Raw genomic sequence first — 19,868 nt, 5'->3', positions numbered from 1 at the left:
ATCATGTGCCACTAAGTGCTTTGACCTAGCCTGTCACAGCCCACCCTGTCAGCTCTTGCTAGCAAAATGTAGTCTATCCCAGCCCAGCCCACACCTGACTCTGGCTGTCATGTGTGCCTGTGGGTGCTATGGCTTAGCATGGAAGTTCTCCAAGTTCCCCTACCAGGTCTGCTCCCAGCGCTGGATCTCACACATGCAGGGGGTACTGCAGCCCTGGTTGGCATGGTCTGCCCTCAGTCCCCATCTTTGCATGTGCGTGCGTATGCTGCAGCCTGGCCCAGCCCTGGACTCCTCCTAGGCCCAGGCTCCTGCCAGTGTTTGTAAGTGTCACTGTCCAGCCTGAGTTCATATGTTACCTCTCCCAGTTCTCATGCAGATACACTGAGTGCTACAATCTCACAGAGCTGGGTCCACAAATCCGCTACAGAATCTGTCCCCAGATCTGGTTCTTGGGTTCTGATGTGGCACATCCTCTGCCCCGACACTCGTGGGCAGGTACCATGGCCCTGCCCAACCAGGCATGCCCCTCAGAGCCAGCTTTCCTGTGCTCTAGGCAGCAGGCAAAGCTAATTTATTACAGCCCACGTCTTGTTTTTATTGGAAAGGCATATTTACAGGGAGGAGGAGAGACATAAAGTTCTTCTATTTGCTGGTTCATTCCCCAGATGACCACGTGGCTGGAGCCACGAACTTCTTCCAGGTTTCCTACTTAGGTACAGGGTCCCAAGGCTTTGGTCCATCCTCCACTATCTTCCGAGGTCACAAGGAAGGAGCTGTATCAGAAGCAGAACAGCTAGGACATGAACTAGCACTCAATGGGATCTCAGCCCTCACAGGTGGAGGATTAGCTGATTGAACCATCATGTCGGCCCCCATATTTTCTTTGTCCATTCATTCATTCATTGTAATTCCATGTCTTGACTTATGAGTAGTGCTGCAGTGTGAACGTATAAATAATATCTCTCTTCTATGCCGATTTAATTTCCTTTGGGGGTATTAAATGTTTTGCTTTTTGTTTTTCCCCTTATTCCCAAATGTTTTATTGTTTTTTTAAGATTTATTTATTTTTAACTGCAAAGTCAGATATGTAGAGAGGAGGAGAGACAGAGAGAAAGATCTTCCATCCGATGATTCACTCCCCAAGTGAGCCCAATGGCCGGTGCTGTGCCATTCCGGAGCCAGGAGCTAGGAGCTTCCTCCAGGTCTTCCACATGGGTACAGGGTCCCAAAGCATTGGGCCATCCTTGACTGCTTTCCCAGGCCACAAGCAGGGAGCTGGATGGGAAGTGGAGCTGCTGGGACCAGAACCAGAGCCCATATGGGATCCCGGCATGTTCATGGCGAGGACTTTTAGCCACTAGGCCATGGCACCAGGCCCCAAATGTTTTATTCTTAAAGGCAGTATTAGAAAAACAAGGGGAAACAGGTAGGTTTTAAAGAGAAATGAGTCAGTTTGACCTGTTTGGCTCTCATACACGAAAGCATGAATGTGTAATAGGTCATCTGGAGAATCTGCTGTAAGATTGGACACCTTTCTCAAAAATCGTAACGCAAGGTATATGTTGATAACATAATGAGGAACACAAATCTGTTGCTCCATAAATTAATGTTTGGAATTATCTGTACTTCAGATTTGTCATCTCATCTTTACATTTCCCATGTCTCCTGCCTTAGACTGCCAAATTCTGCATGTATAATATAGCTTTTTTTTTCTTTAACAAGTTGATTTTTATTTGAATGGCAGAATTAACAGAGAGAGGAGACATAATTCTTCAGGTTGCCCACGTGACTGCAGGAACCCAAGCACTTGGGCCATCCTCCACTGCCCAGACCCTCTGTCACTTTACCTTTTGGATAAATACTTTTATGTAAATATATATTTATATGTGTAATACAGAGAGGGAGGGGGGAGGTGGTGTTTTAGGAATACAGATGCTCTTCTTTTTCTTAAACTTATTAAAAAAAATATTGATTCCCTGCCCGAGATGTCCTTTTTCATGGTTTGTCAGCTGCCATATGTTTGAGTGATTGCTGTGACTGTGGCATACCTAATGTTCACTTGCAGTAATTCCAAGATTACTGGGTTGAATAACCAATACATTAGCTTCCGAAAGGGAAATAGCCAGTTTTCATTTAAATGGCCAGGTCATGTTTTTAGAGTAAGGCCCATTTGTATTCATTTACAATTTTTGTTCTGCCATCCTTTGTAATCCTTCAGTTAAAACTTTCTTGCTTAATATAACATTTTTTTTTTTTTAAGATTTATTCATTTTATTACAGCCAGATATACACAGAGGAGGAGAGACAGAGAGGAAGATCTTCCGTCCGATGATTCACTCCCCAAGTGAGCCGCAACGGGCCAGTGCGCGCCGATCCGAAGCCGGGAACCTGGAACCTCTTCCGGGTCTCCCACGCGGGTGCAGTGTCCCAAGGCATTGGGCCGTCCTCAACTGCTTTCCCAGGCCACAAGCAGGGAGCTGGATGGGAAGTGGAGCTGCCGGGATTAGAACCGGCACCCATATGGGATCCCGGGGCTTTCAAGGCGAGGACTTTAGCCGCTAGGCCACGCCGCCGGGCCCTAATATAACATTTTTAATTTGGGTATAACTTTGTCTTAAGCACTGGACAGTTACTAATCTTACCTGATTAGCACACTGTCCTTTGGGGTAGTTTTTCTTGTTTCATTTTGTAGACAGGGAAGCTGAGGCTAAGAATATATAAGTAGTGGAGCAAAAGTTTCTGTCTCATAAGTGACAGAGCCTCTTAATTCCAGGTCTGTAGAATTTAATATTAAACCTTTTGTCTTTTTGCCACACATCTCTGTCATTGAGAATGGAAAGATGAAGTGCTATATGAGCAGTGGACAGCTATTGAAAGACCCTTTTAAAAAAAGATTGATTGATTTGAATTAAATAAATATCCCACTGTTTCACTCCCAGAATGGCCACATGGACTGGGGTTGAGCCAGGCCAGACTAGCACCAGGATCCGGGGACCTGAGCCATCCTCTGCTGCTCTCCCAGGCCATAAGCAGGAAGCAGGATCAGAAGTGGAGCAGCTGGGACACAGACTAGTGCCTATGTGGAATGGTGGTGCCACAGGCAGAAGCTTAGCCTGTGATGCCTCAGTGCCTGCCCCAGGATTTACTTCTGATGTTGTTTACATAGTTGACAAGGATGCATGCCCATGAGGACCACTGATTAGGGTGGGAAGGGTGAAGGCATGGGGTGAATGGGGACAAATGCGTCCAGTGAATTTTCTTCCTTTTTCTCCTGTACCTAGGGGTTGGGGGGTACACTCCCATATGCCACACTACATCAGTACCCAGAGATGGGGTGTGTCCACTTCATGAAACTTCTTAGAAACCCCGATATAGAGAAGAATGTTCTGAAGGTATTGCTGAAGGTATATCTGAAGGTATTTCATAGGTCTGAGACACTGTTGGTTTTGTTGCTCCAAGGTTGGGAAAAATCCTCCCAAGGTCCATCGCGGTACATCCAAAGAGTATGTATTAATTTTTTTAAAAAGATGTTTGACAGGCGAGAGAGGGGGAGAGATAAAGATCTTCCATCCTCTGGCACCAATGGCCAGAGCAGAGATAATTTTAGCTGAGAGCCAGAATCTTCCCCTCGTTCTCCCATGTGGTGGTAGGGTCCCAGGGACTTGGGTTATTCTCTGTTGCCTTCCTGGGCCATTAGCAGAAAGTGGATGGGAGGTGGAATAGCCAGGACAAGCACTGGCACCCATATGCTATGCCAGTACCACAGCACAGAGAATTAGCCTAATGAACCAACCACACTGGCCCTTATGTGTTTTTAATTTATGAAGTATAATTGCATACAATAAAATGCACAAATGAAATAAACAGCTTGAGTTTTCCCAGTGCATAAGCCATTGTCACAAACATGAGAGTATGCAGAACATTTCACTTTCTTCAGAAGCCTGCTATGCCTCTTGCTGTCATTTGCACTCTGCAACAAGCATGGTATTACTTTCTGTCCTTAGAAATTTCTTTGCCTGTGTTTCCTGTAAATGGGCCATTATTTCCTGGTGTAGCAAATTCAGGACTAATGCCCTGTATTCATCTTGCCTATAGTGGGGAAGCCTGCTTCACAGTGACAGTTGTTCTATACAAGGGGAGGAGGACAAGAGGTTCTCTACCTGATGGCAGATGTAAAACCCTGTGTACAAAAAAAAGGAAATCTAGAAACTGCCTGAGTTGGAGGTTCCTGGACTGCATTTTCTTAAGTGTGGAGAGCAGCAGGGTACCAGGAAGTGGATTGTTCTAGATGCAGATGTTGGAAGGAATATGTGGCATAGCTGGCAAAGGACTACTAACCCTCCACATGCCAAGCATGCTTAGTAATACCAAATTTTGGTAAAGTTCATATTCTATTCTTGATTTCCAGTATTTTGTAAGTATTTGGATTCTATTTTTCATAAAGTCACAGAATGTGTTTAGAAGTCTCATACAGGGGCTCAGCGGCGTGGCCTGGTGGCTAGGGTCCTTGCCTTGATCCCATATGGCCGCTGGTTCTAATCCCGGCAGCTCCACTTCCTCTCTGTCTCTCCTCCTCTCAGTATATCTGACTTTGTGATAAAAATAAAATAAATCTTAAAAAAAAAAAAAAAAAGAAGTCTCATACAGTTTCTTAGCTTATCTGTCAGTATTGCCACATTAACTGTTATTCTAGATTACTCATTTCATCCAGTTAGTCCATGTCCCAGAAATTGTTTAGGATCCTTCATCTTTGTAGCTGCAACTTGTATCGTTTTTCATTCCTTTTTGTACTTTTTCTTGTGAGTGTCATAAGATGCAAGGGGTTCATCAGTTTCCAGTACGGTGGATGATTTAGCTGTCCATCCCATGTTGTCAGTTTGGCTTACTTGTTCTTTTAAAAAGAAAGGGAGAGAAAAAAAGGAAGGAAAGGGCCTAAATCCTACTTTGCATCTGCTGGGATCCCAGTTGAGTGCCAGTTCTTGTCCCGGCAGCTCCACTTGCCACCCAGCTGCCTGCTTGTGGCCTGGGAAAGTGGTAGAGTACAGCCCATCCTTGGGACCCTGCATCGGCATGGGAGACCCAGAAGATGCTCGAGGCTCCTGGCTTTGAATTAGCTCAGCTCTGGCCAAGCCACTTGGGGAGTGAACTAGCAGATGGAAAATCTTCCTATCACTCCTTCTTTTTATAAATCTGACTTTCCAATAAAAATAATAAATATTTTTAAAAAGAGGGGGAGGGAAAGGGAACTAAAATATATATGCATGCATATATTCATACATATATACATAAATAGGGTGTGTGTGATCTAGAGATTACCTGGCAGCTCGTTATACCCAAACATTCTGGCTACTTTGCAGTACGTATCTTTTGAAAAGATTGTACATTACAGGATTTTTTTCCGGTACCATTTTTTTTTATAATCCTGCTTCCCTGCTTCATTTAATTTTTTTCTTACATGTTCTGATTTTTTTTTCCCTGAATGATCTTGCTTTTTTTCTTGTTACTTGTGCACTTAATCTGCTAGGCTCATTGTAGCTTGTAATATGCTGAGTTATTTTGAAAAAAAAATTATATCATTTTGAGCAGTTAAATATAAAAAGGGGGAATGAATGTTTCTTAGTGCAGTGCAGACTGCAAATTCTTGAATGAGTCATTTAGATCCGTGTCCACATATGTGAAGAAATTACATCACTATTCAGTGCTGGCTTTTTCTATTTACACAATTATGAGGATGAGGCTGCCTTTTTTCTTTACATATTCATCTTTGCTATAGAGCAAACAATAAAACTTGTGGCTCTTTGGGAACAAAAGGAAGATGTTGTGAAATGAAGCATCTTGGTAACTAATGTGATATCTTCAATTTCTAGATTTAAAATACAGGCATACCAACCTCCTTTTGATTCATTCTCTTTTTTTAAAAAAGTTTTATTTATTTTCATTGCAAAGTCAGATATATATATATAGAGGAGGAGAGACAGAGAGGAAGATCTTCCGTCCGATGATTCACTCCCCAAGTTACCACAATGGCCGGTGTTGGGCCGATCTAAAGCCAGGATCCAGGAGCTCTTCCAGGTCTCCCACGCGGGTGCAGGGTCCCAATGCATTGGGCCGTCCTCGACTGCTTTCCCAGACCACAAGCAGGGAGCTGGGTGGGAAGCGGAGCTGCTGTGATTAGAACCGGCGCCCATATGGGATCCCAGCACGTTCAAGGCGAGGACTTTAGCCACTGGGCCCTATTCATTCTCTTAATGTAGTCATTTGTGTTAATTAAGCATATTATAAATTGGGGTAGGTGTTTGAGCTAGTGGTTAAGATGCTCTCATCCCACCTAGGTTGAAGTCTAGCTCTGACTCCTGACTCCAACCTCCTGATAAAGCAGACCCAGGTAATTGAGTTCTTGCCATGCAAGTGGAGGTCTTGGGATAAGTTCTTGGCTGCAACACTGGCCATCACAGGCAGTTGGGATATAAACCAACTGATGGGAGCTTGCACCATCTTTTATTCTATCCATTTCTCTGCCTGTCAAGTGTGTGTGTGTTTTCTGTAATTTGGGGGGGGCAGTGTTTTAGAACAGTTAGTTACTCAGTTCCATGAAATGCCGCATCCCCTGTGAGCTGCTAGCAGTAGTTCCAGCTGTTCCATGTCAGATGCAGCTCACTGCTAATGTTTGCTGAAGGCCCCAAGCGTTGCAGCATTTGGGCAGAGAATCATTGAATGGTAGATCACTCTGTCTGTAGCTGTCCCCCTCCGTCTTTCTGACACTCTGCCCTTCAAATAATTAATGAATAAATGTTTCTTTTGAAAGTTTAAGTTGTGATAACTTAAAAAAAAATTCATAATACAGTTCCATGGGCTCAGGGACTTCCCCTTCAATCCCCCCGGGCCAGCTGTTTTCCTCTGTATTATTAGGATAGGATAGTTTATCAGCAACAGTCCAAGGCTGTCATTCTCTTTGAGTGTATCCTGACATTGTAGATATAGACCATGGTAAGAGAGTCTAGCATCCTATTTTTAAGATATATTTAACCGGGCCCGGCGCCGTGGCCTAGCGGGTGAAGTCCTCACCTTGGGCGCCCCGGGATCCCATATGGGTGCCCTGGGAATCCATATGGGCTCTGGTTCTGGTCCCAGCAGCTCCACTTCCCATCCAGCTCCCTGCTTGTGGCCTGGGAAAGCAGTCAAGGATGGCCCAAGGCCTTGGGACCCTGCACCCGCGTGGGAAACCCGGAAAAGGTTCCTGGTTCCCGACTTCTGATGGGCGCAGCACTGGCCGTTGGGCTCACTTGGGGAGTGAATCATTGGACGGAAGATCTTCCTGTTTGTCCCTCCTCTTTTCTGTATATCTGATTTTGTAATGGAAATAAATAAATCTTTAAAAAAAAAGATATATTTAGCCGTTTCATTTGGGAGTCCTTTTATTTAGGAGTAGGGATGCATACTGCAGTGTATCTTCACTTCTTGGTATGATAATCTCCCTTATACAGATCTAGGTGAATATGTATGTATACATGTGTTCATTCATTTTCTGAAGTGAGTTTAGAAACTCAGAGGCAGAGAGAGAGAGACTACAGAGAGCTTCCTTTTGCTGGTTCACTCTGGTGGCCAGGCTGTGCCAGGCTGAAGTTGGGAGCCGGGATCTCAGTCCTGCGGCTCAAGTCTTCCACATGGATGGCAGGAACCCAGTTACTTACTGTCACCTACTACCTACCAAGGCACAGCAGGCAGCTGGATTCACAAGCAGAATTAGGACTAAAACCCAAGTACACCAATGTGGGATGCAAGTGTCTTACTAGGAATCTTCCTGCCAGGTGAAATGCCTACTTTTTGAAGAGGGTTGGCAGAGGGAGAGCCACTGGTGTACTTCCCAAATGCTTGCAATAACTTGGACTGATCTGGGCTGAGGCAAAGAGCTGGGAACTTGATCCGTGTCTCTGGCATGATGCCACAGACCAGGTACCTGAGCTGTTACCTCTTGTCTCCCAGGAAGCCGCTAACAGGCAGCTGGAACCTGGAGCTACTGAATCGAAGTTGAAACCCAGACACACTGATGCAGAGTTGTAACTGCAAGGCCAAACGCTTACCCCTAATTTTTTTTTTTTCAAGAAACTTATACTAAGGAATTCCAGATTTGAACGTCATCCTAATTTTGTTTTGTGCTTATTTGTATTCTTACATTGTTAAATAGGAAAGTTCGTCACTTTTTTGTCATTGAAAACACATATGTAGTGAATACCATAGTATCGCTTTAATTGCTGGATACTAATAATAGGGCTAAATTTTGCTTTAATCTGTTCTTGTGTTTGTAATATAAACATAGTAAAAGGAGCTTATGAAAATCAGTCGGTTGTGACCTCTGAAAATTGTTGATTCGTAGGCATGCTGACACTTCAGGAACAGTGACGAAGTGTGAGTTGTAACATTTAATTAGAGAATTGTTTCCCAGAGTTTTATTGATGCTTTAAAAAAAAAAAGAAATGCTGACATCCCACCCCTTTTAGCCTCTTCCTTGTTTGCGCCAACACATTGTTCTGAAGTGGTTGAACTGCCTTACAGTTGATCTCTTGGCTTCTGCTTTCCCTGGTTATTCTCACTGCATGCAGCGATAGCAGAAGGGGACCCTATCTCTGAAGTCAGTTCCATTGTGACACGAATGCGCTAGTCCAGGTCATTGTCTGGTTTCTCCTAAGTAATCAGTATAGTAGTCAGAGACAAAAAGAACTTTTCCAGTCTTTCAGAATGAATCATTCTGTGCATTTGTTTTTTTAAATATACTACTAGGGTTAGAATATGAACATTAACTCTGTGAGCTTTTGTTTGATGTGCGGTAAGAGTTGGCATGGTCAGGGCTGGCATTTGGTGTAGCAGGTAAAGCCACCTCGTACAACACTGGAATCCCAGCAGCTCTACTTCATATTCAGCTCCCTGCTGGTGGCCAGGGAGAAGAAGCGGAAGATGCCCAGGCATTTGGACCAGTGCCAGTCATGTGGGAGACCTGCAAGAAAGCATTGACTTCAGTCCAGCCTGGCCCTGGATATTGTGGTCATCTGGGGAGTGAACCAACAGATGCAGCTTGTACTTTGAAACATAAATTTACCCTTGCTTTCTGCAAAGTACTTCTGATAAAAACTTGGGGATTTCTTAGGTTATGTGTTATATTTTCATGTCTACTGCAAAGTTTTTTGCAAAATACTGTGAATCATGAGTTTGTAACATTCAAATAGCATTCTTATTTATTTGACCAGTTCTGTTTTCTTTTGAGAGTTAGAGTTTAACAGACTATTTCAAAGGGATTACTCATGGACACGCATGGTAGTTAAAGGGAGGCGTCAGGACAGTGGGTTGACACCACTTTGAAAAGGAGGTGTGTTGTTGATTTTGAGATTTCTTTGGAGTAAAAGGGCTGACGTGGGCCAATGTCATCAATTAATTTTGACGAAGCATTTAGATGTCTGCTTGTATTCTTAGGTGACCGGGTTATTGATGTGGGATCTGAATGGAGAACTTTCAGCAATGACAAAGCAACGAAAGATCCTTCTCGAGTTGGAGATTCTCAAAATCCTCTTCTGAGTGATGGAGATTTGTCTACCATGATTGGCAAGGTAATAATAAGTCTTTTTGGCAGGAAATATCACGTCTAGGGTGACCAGTGTTACTGTCCTAGTGGGAAATCCTGAGCTGTGAATAAGGTCATTAATATTGTAAATGATGACTGGTTTGTGCGTATCTAATTATAGGAGAAACCATATCTCTCAGCTCCTCCTTCCTCTTTTTTTTTTTAACAAAAAACATTTTAACAGTATGTCTTTATGAGTTAACATCAAATATTATATTATTTGAGTTAATATCAAAATATTTGGAGAATATTATCAAAATATTCTCTTTAACCTCCCTACCACCTAAGACAAATGGAAGCTCAGTATATATTCTAATGGTGAACTTGCCTTCCCTAAACTTCACATTCTTCATCTGTAAAATGTGAGCGTACATTATAGAGGTGTTGATGGGTTCTGGTGGGTTGTATCACAGCATGATTGTGTAAAATGCTCAGTAAATGGAAGCTGATATTATTATGTAAGGCAGTAACATTGTTTTCCTGGCAGCCTGGCTCTTTGTTGCTGTGTTACCTGAATTGGAAATCATAGTGGCAGTATTCCAGAGGACTAATCAAGGATGAGTGTATATTTTATTTCAAAACAATTCCTCCTACTGTGTAGTCGGTGTTTAAGAAGATGAAGGTATCATGGGGAAAAAAAAGCTCATCCTTTATGCACTGATAACTTACAAATCACATAAAAAAAACGTGGTATAACTCGACCTAAAAGTTTTCAGTAGTACATTCAGAAATGTCTTAACTTATTGTGTCTTTGTTTGCTTTAGCCTTATAGGCTGGGTAAGAAATATGTACTTTTATGTATATATTTTAAAATGGAAAATTCCAACTGACACTTTTGTTTTTCTTAAAGATTTACTTTTATTGAACAGACAGATTTACAAGAGGAGAGGCAGAGAGAAAGATCTTCCATCTGCTGGTTCACTCTAAATGGCTGCAGTGACCAGAGTTGAGCTTATCAGGAGCCAGGATTCCCCTCCGGGTCTCCTACATGGGTGCAGAATCCCCAGGCTGTGGGCCATCCTCTGCTACTTAACAAGCCATAAGTAGGGAGCCAGAAGGGAAGTGGATCAGCTGGGACATGGACCAGTGTCCATATTGGGATGCCAGCTCTTGGAGGTGGAAGATTAGCCATTTGAGCCAACATGCTAGATTTCTGACACTGTGACTTTTTAATGCTTAATTTTTTAAATAGAAAATATTACACAAAAGCAAAAGTTTAAAAGGAATAAGGTTTTTTGACACTGCCCAAACTCAGTTCTCATTGCAGTCCCCTTTCCCTGACAAAAACAGGTAACTGCTATTTATACTTAAATGGCAAAAAAGAAAAACTTTAAAGCTGCTGCATTTAATCATACACTAAGTTTCTGTATGCTTTGAGAATACTTACGGATCTTCTTTCCTTTCCTGCCCAAGTTAGTAAAATACCATTTCCCACACTGTAACATTAACCTTCCCTCTTTAATTATTTTTTAGCATTTTCCTAACTTGTCTTTCCTGTTTAAAAGTTAGGCTTTCCTGTTTAAAAAAAGAATAAGCAGGCCTGGAACAGTAGCCTAGTTGCTGACGTCCTTGCCTTGCCCAGGATCCCATATGGTGGTCACAATGGCCTTGGGACTCCTGTGTGGGAGACCCTAAGGAAGCTCCTGGCTCCTGGCTTCAGAGCAGCTCAGCTCTGGCCATTGTGACCACTTGCGGAGTGGACCAGCAGATGGAGGATCTTTCTGTCTCTCCTCTTCTGTATATTTGCCTTTCCAATAAAAATAAATGAATCTTTAAAAAACAATAATAAGTCTTTTGTCATTACATATATTGACTGGGGTTTGGTTAGATTTATTTGCAGGTTGACTTAGGGAAATATTACTTACTGTTAAGTTATCTTCTTCAGAAACATGTTGTAACTTTCGTTTCCTTAGGTCTTATTAGTCCATCAGCGATATTTTGAAATTTTCTACATTATTATTCCTGTTTATTTTTGTTATTGCTACTGCTGTAATAATTGTAATATTTTCTTTTGTTTTCTGATTATATGTGAGGGCTTAATTGATTTCTGTTTCTTGATCTTTGTCACCTTAAAGTCTCTTATGGCAACAGTTTTTGGAGATTTTCTTTTTTTTTTTTTAATATTAGAGCTTTACAAATCTGTAAGTAGTTTGCCACCTTTTTTCCTATTTTGTACTTTATATATTTCTCTTGTTTTATAATATTTAGCTAGTTTTTCTCTTGTAGTGTAATCAAAGCAGTTATAGAAGTACTTTTATCTGTCATTTCATTTTGATGGTAATGGTGATTTTTTTTTTTCCCCATTAATCTTATGGCTGCTGTGAGCCAAGGACATGATTTTCAAATAAAAGTACTCATCTCTGTGTATTAAATTAGTTTTTATCAAAAATGAATTTTGAGCTTTGTTCACTTAACTGTTTTTAGTACTTGGAGACAGTCATATGTTTTTTTTTTCTCGTTAGGCCTGTTCATATGATGCTTTATGTTTAGATTTTTTAATGTATATCTTATGTGACTGGAATAGTCTTTACTTGTTAATGAGAAGCTATCTTTTACTATGCAGTAAAATTGTTCTGTAATACTTAGTATTCATTTATAAATAGAATTGAACTTTAATCTTTACTTTTCTGTACTTTTAAAGAGCTTAGAAACATACTGAGCAGTGCATTTCTTGGGCATGTGAAGTCAGATATGTTTTCCTAGAAATTGTACATATAAAGCTTTGGTAAAATTATAAAGCTTTATTTTATAGGGTACTGGAGCTGCTAGTTTTGATGAGTTTGGCAATTCTAAGTACCAGAATCGGAGAGCAATGAGCAGTTCTGATCGAGCAATGATGAATGCATTCAAGGAAATCACGACCATGGCAGACCGAATCAACCTCCCTCGAAATATAGTTGTAAGTTCTTGTCACCTCCTTTATGCTGTTCTGGTATTTACTTAGCATAATTTAATGAACATGTGAGATTTTGATATTACAACTTACTAAATGACCTAGGGTTAATTTAACTTAGTTTTTCTACTTTGAAGGATCGAACAAATAATTTATTCAAGCAAGTGTATGAACAGAAGAGCCTGAAGGGAAGAGCTAATGATGCCATAGCCTCTGCTTGTCTCTACATTGCCTGTAGACAAGAAGGGGTTCCTCGGACATTTAAAGGTAAGGCTGGAGTTCCATAAAGTGCCAGACCAGTGTCCAGCAACTTTGACTTAGAAACCAGGTTGTATCTTAATTGTTTAAAATAGTAATCTGCCTGAATATCATTTGTCTGTGCCTGCTTTGGTCTTTGAAGAATTCATGTGTTGACCTTACTGAGCAGTGATGTTATGGAATGTGTTCTGTTCTGGCTATTCATGTACTCATAGAGCTGTTTCAATTAATCCATCTTAGCTCACAGTATTCTTTGCTAGTAACTGTGTGTGTGTGTGTGTGTGTGTATCTATGATTTATTTTAACTTGAAAGAGTTAAAGAGGAGAGACAGAGAGGAAGATCCTTTGTCCACTGAGTCACTCCCCAAGTGGCCACAACTTGGACTGAGATGTTTCAAAGCCAGGAGCTTCTGGATCTCCCCACACAGGTGCAGGGACCTAAGGACTTGAGCCATCCTGTGCTGCTTTCTTAGGCCATAAGACGGGTGCTGGATTGGAAGAGGCGTAGCAACAATGCAAACCAATGCCTGTGTGGGTGACCAGCCGTGCTCGTAAAATGTTTTAAAAAAAAAAGTGAGATCTTTTGTGTTCTGCCTCTCAGACATACTAGTTAGCAAGCTGAGTTGAAAGTATCCCAGTCCATGCACTCTGATAGGCAGTGTTGTTTCTCAAATGGTGGCTTCACACTGCTTCTGTGCCATGACACTCACCCCTACTATATATATATTTTTTAAAGATTTATTTTTATTTATTTATTATTACAAAGTCAGATATACAGAGAGGAGGAGAGACAGAGAGGAAGATCTTCCGTACGGTAATTCATTCCCCAAGTGACGGCGGTGCTGCGCCCATCCAAAGCCGGGAACCAGGAGCCTCTTCCGGGTCTCCCACGCGGGTGCAGGGTCCTAAAGCATTGGGCCGTCCTCGACTGCTTTCCCAGGCCACAAGCAGCGAGCTGGATGAAAAGTGGAGCTGCTGGGATTAGAACCAGCGTCCATATGGGATCCCGGGGTGTTCACGGTGAGGACTTTAGCCACTAGGCCATGGCGCCGGGCCCCCTACTACATATTTTGACTAACCATGTTTTGTGGGCTTTTAAACCCAAGTAGACCTTTGGTGGTTGTAAGTCTGTATATCAGATTTAAGAAAGGAGCTCCACTCACAGCACAGGGTTTATGAGTGAGGAAGTCAAAACTTTGCATCAGTGAAGCTTCTCTGCTCGAAGTATTTAGAGTATTTATCATTTTCACACTTGAAACTTTGAGAGGATTGGTTATTTCCACTCCTGTTGCAGTTATTCATGCTGCCAGTGTACAGTGTTGTGCTGGGACTGAACTTTCGCTGCCAAAGTTCAGTTATGCTGAATACCCTTTCATCCGGAGAATATTTATCTTTTTACATGTTTTCTTAGTCCAGCAGGAAGAGGTAGCGCCAGTTGTCATCATCTTTTTATAACTAAAACAGACTTTTGCTGGATTGATCGTGAAAACGTTGGGTTGAACACTGTAATGTCATTTTGCTCTAGTGTGTGATGACAGGAGCCCCTGCACGGGCCACTGCAGCTGTGGAGGCATTCTCTGGGCTGGAGTGTCTGCTTTCATCCCCTTGACACTGATCATTTAGAAATGCAAAGAAGGAAAAATGTGAAAAGTTTTAAAACCTAAATTTACCTTTTAAGTGTGATGGTCATGTAAATTAACAGTAGGGTTATTAATTAGCTCCATGGAAATTATTATAACATGGCCTAGGGTTTTATTAAGGCATGCTTGACTTTATATAGCTAGAATATTTTATTTTCATAATTAGAAATAACAGTTCTCTTGATTTAACTTCCTTATATTTTTTTCTTCCAGAAATATGTGCCGTATCACGAATTTCTAAGAAAGAGATTGGCCGATGTTTTAAACTCATTTTGAAGGCTTTAGAAACCAGTGTGGATTTGATAACAACTGGGGACTTCATGTCCAGATTCTGTTCCAACCTCTGCCTTCCTAAACAAGTGCAGATGGCAGCTACGCATATAGCTCGTAAAGCTGTGGAGCTGGACTTGGTTCCCGGGAGGAGCCCAATATCTGTGGCAGCGGCAGCCATTTACATGGCCTCACAGGCGTCAGCTGAGAAGAGGACCCAAAAAGGTAAGATGTTTATCCAGAAGAGTGGTAATGAAGCCATGAACCTGGATTGATTTTCTGTTTTCTGTGTAAAGCAGGTCAGTGTCCAGAACTCTTCATTTTGGGGGGCAATTTGAAAGGCAGAGAGGCAGAGATAGAGATGGCTCTTCCATCCACTGGTTCAGGCCCAAATGTCCACAACACTTGCATCTGGACTTGGCTGCAAATTCCACCCTGCTCTCAGGTGTGGGTAGCGGGGAATAAGTACTTGGGCTGTCACCTGCTGCCTCCTGCAGGTTCCAGGAAGAAGAAGCTAGATTCTGAACAGCAGCAGATCTAATCCAGGTTCAGAAATTTGGGGTACGCGCGTCCCAAGCTGCAGCTTAGCCACTGTGCCAAGAACCCACCCTAAAACTCTGACTTAGGAAAATATTTCGTTTTTTTAAGTGGCTCATATATAAAGATGTCATAGCCCTGAATAAAAACATACTCTTAATTTTTTAACCTAAGCATTTCTGATCATTTTGAATCTTCCTCTCCCCTCACCCCCAAAACTTAACTTTTTAAATCATGACCATCAAGAATGCCTGCTTTATTGCTCACTAGTTGGTGTGGTACCCTACAGATCCAAAATGTAACATTATGTAAAGCCTTGTCTGTTTTTCTTTCCATACAGTTCACAGTTTTCTTAATGGAAATTCTAAAATAAGTAGATAGAAGTAGTTCAGCCTTCTGAAGCCACTTTCAAATTTAATATTTAAGGGAATCTTTCAAACAAAAACATTGAGTTATTAATAAACTTCTATAATTAAAAAAAGAGAAGTCAGTTTTAAATGAAGAATAAATAATAACTTCTTTGGGCCCGGCTCCTTGGCTCAAGCAGCTAATCCTCCACTTTCAAGCACCAGCCTCCCATATGGGCATTGGTTCATATCCCAGCTGTTCCACGTCCCATCCAGCTCCCTGCTTGTGGTATGGGAAAGCAGTAGGGGGTGCCCCAGGTGCTTGGGGCCCTGCACCCACATGGAAGCTCCTGGTTCCTGCCTTCAGATCTATTTGGCTCCAGTGGTTGCGGCTATTTGGGGAGTGAAACAGCATTTGGAAGATCTTTTTCTCCGTTTCTCCTCTCTGTAAATCTAATAAAAATTTTAAAAACCAATTTTGGTTTCCTTTTTTTCAAGATGTATTTTTATTTTTATTGGAAAGTTAGATATATATAGTGCCCAGTATAATAATTACCACTCACTGGTATGCTAATTTAAAGCTAATGAGAACCTTTTTTTTTTAAGGTTTATTTTGTTTTATTTATTTTTAAAGATTTGTTTTGAAAGTCAGAGAGGAGGAAGATCTTCCGTCTGATTCACTCCCCAAGAAGTCGCAATGGGCGTAGCTAGGCTGATCTGAAGCCAGGAGCCAGGAGCCTCCTCCTGGTTTCCCATGCTAGTTCAGGGTCCCAAGGCTTTGGGCCATGCTCCACTGCTTTTCCAGGACACAAGCAGGGAATTGGATGGGAAGCAGGGCCACCAGGACACAAACTGGAGCTCATATGGGATCCTGGTGTGTGCAAGGCGAGGACTTCAGCTGCCTTGCTCCCTACCTAGGTTACTGATCTGGACCCTAGTTTATTTGTATTTGAAAGTCAGATTTACAAAGACTGAGTACAAACAGATAGATAGATCATCACAGTTTCACTCCCCAAATGAGCGCATCTGAGCTGGTCTGAAGCCAGGAGCCTAGGGCTTCTTCCAGGTCTCCCACATGGGTGCAAGGACCTAAACACTTAGGCCATCTTTGCTGGTTTCCTGGACAGTTAAGCAGAGAGTTGTGTCAGAAGTAGAGCAACTTGGAATTGAAGCAGTACCCATGTGGGATTCCAGCACCACAGGTAGAGGCTTAACCCAGTGCTCCACAGTGCCTACCCCGTGACAGTCTTTTCAGGGGTCAGAAGCAGCCCATCACTGCTGTTCACTTTTGCTCCTGCTCTCTAAGAATAAAAATATTTAATCAGCCTTTTAAAAATCAGTATTTTGGTTTTGTTTTTCACTTTGATAGTAGAAAAAGAAAGAAAATGGAAATATACTTATAATTTAATTTTTGTCTTTTAGAAATTGGAGATATCGCTGGCGTTGCTGATGTTACAATCAGACAGTCCTACAGATTAATTTATCCTCGAGCCCCAGATTTATTTCCTACAGATTTCAAATTTGACACCCCAGTGGACAAACTGCCACAGCTTTAAGTTGAGGCAGCCAACATCAAACTCGTATGTACACAGAACTTTACCTATTGTACGTCACCCAGAAGACTGGGTTGATCCTTTAAGGAGGAAAAGGACGTGGTACGCATTCCAGGGCTACATGTTATTGCTTGGCATTCTATATGTATATACTAGTGAAACATATTTAATGATTTAAATTTCTTATTGAATTTGCTTTCTTTTGTAGCAATCTAGGATACTGTATTTTGGAAGATATTTGAAATTACATGATGAATAAAAACAATTTTTCAAAGCCAAAGGTTTTTGTTACTGTGATTTGTAATGTAGAATATATCAAATAATGCATAGTGTTGGCAGCTGATAAAGCTGTTTGAGCTCCTTATTGTTATTTTTTAAGATATTTAGGGTTTTGTGGGTTTTTTTGTTTTGTTTTGTCTTAAATAAAATGAATGTAGCAAAAGCTTTTGAGAAACGTTGTTACTATCCACTGCATATTTAGTTATTTAGTTGGCAGCTATCCACCATATAGTCAGTTGTTTAGTTGGCAGTTTGAAAGGATGCACAAGTATGACATTTATTACAATACAAGAAATGTGGGTCCAGGGCAATGGCTCGATTGGCTAATCCTCCCCCTTCAAGTGCCAGGATCCCATATGGGTGCTAGTTCATGTTCCCTTAATGCCCCGCTTCCCATCCAGCTCCCTGCTTGTGGCCTGGGAAAGCAGTCGAGGACGGCCCAAAGCCTTGGGACCCTGCACCCACATGGGAGACCTAGAAGAAGCTCCTGGCTCCTGGCTCCGGATTGGTTCTCAGCTCTACTGTTACATCCATTCTGTCTCCTTCTCTTCATAAAGATATGCCTTTCCAATAAAAATGGGTAAGTTTCAAAAAAAGAAAAAGGGGAATGAGCTGGTCTGGAAAGGCCCTGGCTTGAGAGCTGCACACGTGTTGAATGTGTACTGTTGTCAGTGAGCTCACTGAGCAGTGTTGGTAATGAGTAAGAGCAACATGACAGGCTTTCACTCTGGGATGTTACTGATTTTCTAGAATGCCTATCCATCATTGTGTTTTATTCTTCAAAGGCTGGAGAGTATCAAAAATGGATATTAGTGGCCCTTGAGGGTCCAGAAACTTGGACATGTGTAGCATTACATGGTTGTTAAATATTTTACTGTGAAGTCTCTGAGCAACATCAATTTAGGATCTATTAACTACCACATAAGAGAAAACCACCAGAATTTTACTGTTGGTCTCTAAGTAGTTTATACAGAGGACTGGCATCCACGCTAGACACCCGCAATGTCGGCATCACTGTCCTGAAAAATGGACACCATGTTGCCGTGGTTGTTATATATCCATATAGATATATGGGTTGTGCTGGTTGTGGGCAGGTTCAGATTCTGGTCCATAGAAAGACATTCCCCTTCCAAAGACCTCTCTGCACTGTTGTGCTCTGAAAGGGGCATGGAGATGGAACCCTGAAGGCACGTGACAGTTCTCCCTTGAAGAAAAGGCAGGAAGCTGGGGGCAGGCATTGTGGCACAGTGCATTAAGCTGCTGCCTGTAATACCTGCATGCAAGTTTGCGTACCTGGTAAATTTCCAGTAGCTTTTTTTTTTTTTCAGGATCTATTTTTATTTTTATTTCAAAGGCAGAGTTACAGAGAGGAAAGACGGATCTTACATCTGCTGATACACTCCCCAAATAGCAGCAGCTGCTGGAGCTGGGCCATTCAGGAATCCTGGAACTTACTCCTCGCTGAGGAAACTGAAACTGCAACTGGGTCTTTTTTTTTTTTTTTGCATTTTATTTGAGATGCAGACAGAGAGAGAAAGAGATCCAGTGGTTCACCCTGCAATGCCTACAGCATCTGCAGCTGGGGGAGGGCAAAGCCAGGAGCCCAGAACTCAGTCTGGGTCTTCCACACAGAAGCAAGGGACCTAAGTACTTGAGCCAGCTGCTGCTGCCTTCCACGGTGCACGTCGGCAGGAGGGCAGGATGAGAAACAGCTGGGACTCCGGCCCAGACACTGATATGGGATACAGACATCCCAAGGGATGCCTTGACCACGATGCCATGTGTCAATCAGATGCAACTGGGTCTTAGAGTGTTATTTTCCTAACTGCCTTAGCAGCGCATACACGGTATAGCACATTTCAAAGATACATAATGAGACACCTGTAGGTCATCCAGAAGTAACAATAACTTTGGTTTTCAGCTGTTTGTGCATTTTAAACATATAGTTGATTCAGGTGTAGTAGTATGACTTTTATAGTATACATTTTTTGTTATTGTTGTCAAACATATTTGTGAAGCAGCAAGAAAAAAATGCTGCTAAATATAGTCCCTACCGCTCAAATAGAAACGTCTTGGTGCTTGTTTCTGTTTGCCAGATCAGCAAAGCTAATTAATTTGGGGATATAGGGTGTGTTTGCCTGTTTTTGAAAATGGAGTGTTTCTCCTTACAGTTACTTCTTGAAGCTAAAGAAATGAAAATGCAAGTTTTCCTAAATTCTCCAAAGCAGTCTATACAGTTAAATTATGTTAATTCCAGATATTAAATAAAAAGTGACTATTCAAAGCCAAGTGGCATTTTCTCCTGCTCCTTCCTCATAGTCTGGGGCCTCTGAAAGGGGCATTGTGCTTCGAATAGGGCATGTCATTGATGACCTTTGGAGGAGTCATTTAACTTACTGCTGAAACAGTTGTCACTTAAGGAAGTACATCTCCCCAACCATTGCCTGTTGGGCTGTGTCCTGTTAAAGCAGCCGCTGC

The 19,868-nt window shown here is 42.0% G+C and overlaps 1 protein-coding gene across 1 annotated transcript in view; it reads left to right on the top strand.

Annotated features, from left to right (window-relative positions):
* Nucleotides 1-17,391, top strand: part of GTF2B (general transcription factor IIB) — a 44,234-nt gene extending 26,843 nt beyond the window's left edge. Inside the window, exons 3-7 of the mRNA XM_004582069.3 lie at nucleotides 9,466-9,599; nucleotides 12,366-12,512; nucleotides 12,644-12,773; nucleotides 14,618-14,899; nucleotides 16,981-17,391. Coding sequence (XP_004582126.1) covers nucleotides 9,466-9,599; nucleotides 12,366-12,512; nucleotides 12,644-12,773; nucleotides 14,618-14,899; nucleotides 16,981-17,114 — 827 coding nt within the window. The 3' untranslated portion in view covers nucleotides 17,115-17,391. The remainder of the gene's footprint in view (nucleotides 1-9,465; nucleotides 9,600-12,365; nucleotides 12,513-12,643; nucleotides 12,774-14,617; nucleotides 14,900-16,980) is intronic.
* The last annotated feature ends 2,477 nt before the right edge of the window (nucleotides 17,392-19,868 follow it).

This window comes from Ochotona princeps, chromosome 2, assembly GCF_030435755.1.
Source record: "Ochotona princeps isolate mOchPri1 chromosome 2, mOchPri1.hap1, whole genome shotgun sequence".
Classification (NCBI taxonomy): domain Eukaryota; kingdom Metazoa; phylum Chordata; class Mammalia; order Lagomorpha; family Ochotonidae; genus Ochotona; species Ochotona princeps.
Note: the sequence above shows the minus strand (reverse complement) of the source record. Positions and strands in the feature narration are given on the sequence as shown.